Consider the following 7,278-nt stretch of genomic DNA (forward strand, 5'->3'; position numbering starts at 1 on the left):
GAATGTCTATCTCCCCATTTGTTCTTTTCCCTGCAGTCACACTGGCATGTAATCAGCCACAATAACTGACATAAATCAAGCGGCGGATTGACAGCGTCTGACAAATAACTGATTGATTGCGGTGGAGCAGAATTGACACTTGACGGAGGGGTGGAGATAGAAATAGAAGGGCGGTGTATATTATACTGAAAACATGTGACATTCACATCCCTCCATCACTACATTGGTCTATTCCTGTCAACGCTTGTCTGTTTAGGGAATTCGAGCTGAATCGGTTGGTTTTATGTTTGCCAGTGGAGAAAAAGTCCCGGCGGCGGACGCAGTGGCGCAAACTGAACGCGTCTCTCGGGTTAGAGACTGTCAGAGAATAACAAATACAAATACTTGTTAACGAAAGGTTTATTTCACCTATAAACCTAAACTTAACGAATTAGTATTAGTTATTAATGTTAATGAAGCGGTACAAAAGTAGGTAGCCTAAAATGTGCCAGCTAAATTGTGCCATCATCATTTAGAATTTAGTTCAATATTAAACTAAGATGAAAATGTATGTGTTGTTGGTGATGCAAACACGACTTAACAGCAGAAAATAGCATGAACAAACTGACTGCCGTGTGATGTACCATCCATACTGAACAACTCAATGACGTATTTTATATTAGACGAAATGTTAACCTAAAGTTATAGTTGGTAAATCATGCCTTCTAGTTCTTATTCTAATGGTAGAGAGGTTGTTCATGTATTGTATTATTCACACACTATTCTTTATCCCGGTGAGCCCAGGACCTGTAAACCGCCCACATCTAAAATCCGTGTAAGCGTTCCCACGAACCAAACTCTGTGAGCCTATCTCCTCCCCCGAGCTGTCGAAATAGAGGCGCTTACAAAGAGGAGAACGTCACATCCCCTTGACCCTCCAATCACCTCAGGGTCCCATTTGATTGGAAGGCGGCAAAGGCTTTAATCTCGGACTAATTCAGCTGCTTTTGAAGTGAACATTTCTACCAGTTCGTACTTCAGGAGTACAGAGCGAGGACCTGCAGACAGACGCACTGAAGGCGCAGCGCTCATGGTGCAAGACACAACCACGGATCTGCGATAAACTCGCACGGTCTCTTGCCAACTGCCGCGCCTCGCTTCTTTTACCCGGATTACTCGTTATTGAACCGTTTTTACGATTCTTTCTTTTTTTTTTTGCACCCGAGAGAGAGAGAGAGAGAGAGACATAGAGAGAGAGGGAGATAGAGAGAGAGGCTCAATGTTTTTTTTGATTTTCTTAATGAATCTGACGAAAGCATTGACGTTTCATTTCCTGACAATTGGGACATGATCACATCGCCCTCGGCATCCGTCCTGAAGAATAGTGGTATTTATTTAGCCTGGGAAAGCAGCAGTTCTCGGAATAGCAGCTCAGCGAGCATCAACAAGCCTTTCCTCCACGCCGCACCCCCGTGCGATCCACAACGGCAAGCAAACCGACTTCCCATCAAGATTTTGAAAATGCTTACCGCACGGTCGGGACACATTTTGCACCCGGAGTACCTGCAGCCTTTGCCTGCTAACCCGATCAGTCCTATAGAGGTAAGAGGGACATTTTGAGCGCTTAACGTCAGTATAATCAACAGTGTTAGGTGGGCGATTTCAGTCAGCGCCTCGCGTGACAATGTTGTGGGAGCCTATTGCAGTTATCCCGTAATATCTGCTAGTCAAGTGTGGTTTCGGTGTTAAACAGTTATGTGTAGAATGAAGTTTGTTTTTAATAATCAACGCGGTTGTAGTTTTGTTCGCGGAAGAGCCGTGCGTAATTACATTATAGTTCCGTTTGGAAATGCAAATAGAGTTTCCCTCTTAGGCTGTAGCCTATATTTTGTTATTATAAAAAAAAATCATTTAATGTGCATTGTAATAGCATTGATCAACATCTATGTCGTCTTTTTTTTTGCAGCTAGATGCCAAGAAAAGTCCGTTGGCTCTTCTGGCGCAGACCTGCTCTCAGATCGGCAAACCGGACCCACCGCCTTCCTCCAAATTGTCCTCCGTGACATCAAATGGATCTAGTGAGAAGGAATCTAAATCTGGTCCCCTGAAAATGAGTGACATCGGTGTGGATGACAAATCTAGCTTCAAACCGTATTCTAAGCCTTCAGATAAGAAGGACTCGTCTTCGGGCGTCTCAAGCGGAGAGAAGTCTGGTTTCCGAGTGCCGAGCGCCACCTGCCAGCCGTTTACGCCGCGGACAGGCAGCCCCAACTCCAGCACTTCCGCGTCCCCGATGCCGTCCGATGGGAAATGCGGGGAGAGGGATGAAAAGAAAGAGTCTGATTGTAATAAAAATGGCACTACGGACGGGTCTGGCACCACTAGCCACAGCCGGATAAGTGTGAGTTGTGGTGGAATTAACGTGGAGGTCAACCAACACCAGGAGACGACGCCTGGCACTAAAACCTCCTCCTCCTCGGACTCACCATCTGTAACTTCTGTATCCTCCGCATCCGTTCTCGGGTCAGGACTCGTGGCGCCGGTTTCTCCGTACAAACCGGGGCAGACAGTTTTCCCTTTGCCTCCAGCTGGTATGACCTACCCAGGTAGCTTGGCTGGGGCCTACGCTGGTTACCCTCAGCACTTCCTGTCCCACGGAGGGGGCTTGGTGAACGCACAGCTGGCCAGTTCGATGGGCTGCAGTAAGAATGGGTCCAGCCCTATGGCTGGAGCCTCTCCACCGTCCATCATGTCAGCCAGCCTGTGCAGAGACCCTTACTGCCTCAGTTACCATTGTGCCAGCCACTTAGCGGGCGCAGCCAGTGCATGCTCGCACGAATCTGCAGCTGCAGCGGCCGCTAACGCCCTCAAATCCAGCTACCCACTAATGTACCCGACACACCACATTCACGGCGTGCATTCCTCGGCGCCATCATTTAGCGGACACCCCCTGTACCCATACGGGTTCATGCTCCCCAATGACCCTCTCCCCCATATTTGCAATTGGGTGTCGGCAAATGGACCATGCGACAAGCGTTTCTCCTCGTCAGAAGAGCTCCTGAATCACCTGAGGACTCACACGGCTTTTTCTGGGGCGGAGAAGTTGATATCTGGTTATCCCGGGTCTTCGTCTCTGGCCAACGCTGCAGCAGCGGCCATGGCCTGCCACATGCACATGCCACAGTCAGGTGCCCCCGGGAGCCCCGGGACTTTGGCTCTGAGGAGCCCGCATCACGCGTTAGGACTCAGCGGCCGCTACCACCCGTACTCCAAAAGTCCCCTGCCAAACGGTGGCCCGGTTCCCGTCCCCGCTGCCACCGGCCCTTACTACTCCCCGTATGCACTGTATGGCCAGAGACTCACCACAGCATCAGTGCTTGGATACCAGTGAGGAACAAAATGACTTTGAAGAGTTTATAGTACTAAGAATGCAAATATAAAGACTTTTATATTAACAGCGCTAAACTTATGGGCGGGATCCGTGGACTTCAACTGTATTTATTTATATGTCGGCTTAAAAGCAGGCGACAATAGCTGCAAATGGAAAATATTTGAGCAACTCAAAAAGTGCATTATGTTGAAACTGAACTCTATAGGTAAAATGAAAACACACATGTTAGAGTACTAATTAAAGTAGGGGTCTTCATTTTGATGTTAATTTGAAATTGCTATGATTGTATTTGTTCTTATTTAATGTCTCATTGAGAAGAAAATAATTTACATGCATGTTTGTTTCTTAAATTTCAGAAATTGTCCACATTTCAAATTACCGTTATTTTTCAGGTGTACACCTTGGAAAGAGAATTGGTATTTTTTTGTATGTATTCTGGAAAAAAATAAGAAACAATTCTGTTCCATATCTCCGTGTGCCTCATTTTCTGAAGTATTATTCAGTGTTCAATAATAGTTGAATTTATATTCCACTTTCAGTTTTTAAAATTGGTTTGTTAAATTAATGGGTTCAAGAAAACGTCATTGATAATGTCCGCAACATGATATATACATATGTTCCTGTCATACTTTTAAAAACAATTAATTGCTATGTCATCAAAAGTCATTTTGACGAAATGCTGATATAGTTTGCATCTTTCTTTCTTTCTTTCCACTGTATTAGGTTTTTATGCTAAATAATTGAAAAGCTTTAAACGTTTTCTTTGATCAGAGCACGTGTTAAAAACCTAAATTAAATGCAACTTGAAATGAGAGTGAAAATTGGTTGTGCGTGTGTGAGAGAGCGAGAGACAGTGTGTGTGTGTGTGTGTGTGTGTGTGTGTGTGTGTGTGTGTACACAGAGTTAACCGGGCTTTTGTATGAGATCATTTAGTTTACTGGTGGGTAAAGTTTGTCAATAAGTTTTATTTGACAGGTGTTGTAGCTTGCTTGCTACTTTACCTGCATACAAAGTAACATCTGTGAAATACGCCAGAAAAAAAAAGAGTTTGACCAGGACAGATTTTTCTTTCGTTTTTACGCACAGCTGCGTTTTAAAATTGCTCAGATTAAAATATATTAAACAATCTTTTACAATCATAAGAGAAAGAAGGACGTTGACTTGAATACGTTGCTGGCTTTCAGGTTTAATGCAATAGGAATTTTACAAGCGTTTTCGCACTGTGTGTCTTTTCATTTCTGCTAAAGCTGTGGGCTGAGAGCGAGCCTCTGATGCTCCACCAAGGTGATTTTTCGACGTGGAGGCCATTAACTGTTTTTTTTTTACTATATTAAACTGGTTATTTTCCATCATTATCAGGATGTTATCACTTAATTTGCATTTGATAATCTCATCCACCTGTAAATCTTAATGTACTCAGCACTACATTGTTATTAAAAAAAAAAATCTTGTGCAAAGTTGTGGGATTTTCATGAAGGAACAACCACTCACGAATCTTGGTTTGAATTAGGAAAAACCAGGCGCATATACATTTATATTTTTTAAATTACAAATATCCCACAAGAACCACAACTAAAATGTTCACATTATGTCGTTTTTTTTCGATTTGTCCTGCACAGCGGCAGTACACGTACTGTTACAGCTGATTTTGTTTGTGATATTCAGAAGCAAAATCAGCTGCATATTTCAACACATTTGTTGTCTCTGAATATATATATATATATAATCGGTGGATGAAAGTATAATTCACACAGTCATATTAATTATCCATAATGTATGACTTTGCATTAGGCCAACACTACGTAACATTGCGATAAAAAAGGGCTTATTGTATTTCATATGTGTAGCCTCCTCCCTATATCCTTGCTATGGTTGACTCTAAACAACATTCATTTAGTCTTGCAGTTCTTTTGGGCGCACTGTTGATCCAGCTGTGTTACAGTTATTATTATTTATATAGAATACGTCGCTGTTCCTCGTCTATCGCACAGCGGTTATTCAGACGAAACAAACTCCTGACATAGTGTGTATAAGGCCCACACGCGCCCTAAACTGATGTAATGACGGTGAAAGGAAGCAATTTCCATTTCTACCCACATCATGGTGGCTGTGCTCCGAGGGTCCCGGTGGAAGGCAATTTATCATGTGCCCCTCCTCCTGGCCCTGTCACTGGAGGAACAGGCAGGCACATGTGTGCATGAATTACCCACCCTCCCACCCTCCCTCACTGTGGAGATTTGACACACAGAGAGAGAGAGCGAACATGGGGTTATTAGAGTCTGCAAGAGTATTAAAGTGCATATTCACTTTGTCCATCAAGACCTTAAAGTGCAGAGATGTGCACAGAGCTCCGCGGAACAAAAGCACACATCAAACAACAGCACATCGGAAGATTTAGAGATTTAATCATAAATATTATTTTTAAAAACATTTAAATGAAACAGTGGAATTGTGTGGATTTTGGTGATTGTTACTTACTACCATGCTTAATGAATAGTCTGGTGAGGGTCTGGAGAAGACAATGAGTACAAGTTTAAGAGAGTTTTACCTAATTTGTTCCAGTAAACAGTGTTGCAACCATAAACAGAGCTGGAGTTAGGGTTTTTACTTTGTCATCGGAGCCTTTCCAAAGGAAAATTGGTCACAATCTGAAATTGCAAACACTGCGCTGTGGAGGAGAAGAGTCGCACACTTTATGGAGTTGACACTGTAAAGACAATTGGCCTTACTAAAGAAGGCATTAAATTACATTTCTTCTTAAGATTTTAAAGACACATTTTCATTGCTCATTCCACTTCTCACAGTGATGTCCCTGCCTGTTAGCCCAATTGAGGTTCTCAAAAATGCACATCCATGTTAGCATCAGCTGCAATCCAACATGACAAAAGTCTATATGAAAAACCCCACATCTAAAAAAAAAAAAAAAAATACTTGTGCTGTGACCTAAAGCAGCCATTTTAGATTCTTGGGAGATACTTGGATCCTCAAGAGAGCGAGAGAGACACTTCAGGAAACCTGGCAGGACATCTGGTGAGGGGGGAGCCCAGGACGTGACTCACACACACCTAACCCCATATTCAACCCTACCGAATTACCACCACTAAAGCTGTCATTAGTGGGTGTGGGGCACGATATAAAGACATGCCGTAGTCTGCAGTGGCAAGTCTATAGTTTGTGGAACAGCTGTGTCAATAAGGAGAAGCTGCTATAATGTTCAACCCCATGCCAGACATAAGTCATAGAGTGATTATTATCTTTTATGTATGTGTGGTTGTTTTTATCAGGCTGCGATTACAATATAAAAGCTCTCCGTGATGGGAAAAAGAGACCTATCAATAATGGCTTTGTTTGCACCGTTTACTTTATGGGCACTTGATTTTTCTTACTTGCAGTTATGTTTTACAAGTATAGATTGTTACTTTTCAAATACCTTTTGATTAAGCATCCACTTAGACGCCACAGAGGACGGTCTTTGTCTGTTGCCATCTCAGCCTTCACGCATAAATACTACTGTACATTACACGTGCCTACTATACGTCAACTACGCCTTTGCTCTCCAATTGCATTAAAAGGTGTCATCTTATTTGGAACGGCCGACTGTCATTATCTCAGTGTGTGATTTATGGTGATACGGTGTCCACAGCTTTTTTTGATTGAAGTAATGAAGCCATAAAGTGAGCTGCATGAAACAAAGCAGAGACTCAGTGGTCGTAACCAGATCTACTGCTTTAGGCAAATCCGTACTAAATCTCCCTATTATCCAGGAGATTAAAAAAAAAAAATCAACATTGTTGTTGGTCATATCCATCAACGCTAAAGCACCCCATTTCTGACAGATTTATCCTAGAATGCAGTCTCCAACTGAGAGCGGTAATAGAGGTAATTTGGTTCTCAAAAATCTGTGCCAA

At 42.9% G+C, this 7,278-nt stretch overlaps 1 protein-coding gene across 1 annotated transcript; it reads left to right on the forward strand.

Annotated features, from left to right (window-relative positions):
• The first annotated feature begins 1,025 nt into the window (after window positions 1–1,025).
• znf503 (zinc finger protein 503) lies at window positions 1,026–4,815 on the forward strand. Its single transcript, XM_079169245.1, has 2 exons — window positions 1,026–1,581; window positions 1,946–4,815. The coding sequence occupies exons 1-2, from the start codon at window positions 1,327–1,329 to the stop codon at window positions 3,368–3,370; spliced, it is 1,680 nt and encodes a 559-aa protein (XP_079025371.1). The 5' UTR covers window positions 1,026–1,326; the 3' UTR covers window positions 3,371–4,815.
• The last annotated feature ends 2,463 nt before the right edge of the window (window positions 4,816–7,278 follow it).

The sequence above is a fragment of the Pholis gunnellus genome (genome assembly GCF_910591455.1).
Source record: "Pholis gunnellus genome assembly, chromosome: 11".
Classification (NCBI taxonomy): domain Eukaryota; kingdom Metazoa; phylum Chordata; class Actinopteri; order Perciformes; family Pholidae; genus Pholis; species Pholis gunnellus.

Excerpts from the sequence above, each read along its gene's own strand:
- znf503 (XM_079169245.1), top strand. The coding sequence starts at position 1,327 with ATGATCACATCGCCCTCGGCATCCGTCCTGAAGAATAGTGGTATTTAT. Across the intron at positions 1,582-1,945 it reads ACCCGATCAGTCCTATAGAG|CTAGATGCCAAGAAAAGTCC; the intron begins GTAAGAGGGACA and ends TTTTTTTTGCAG.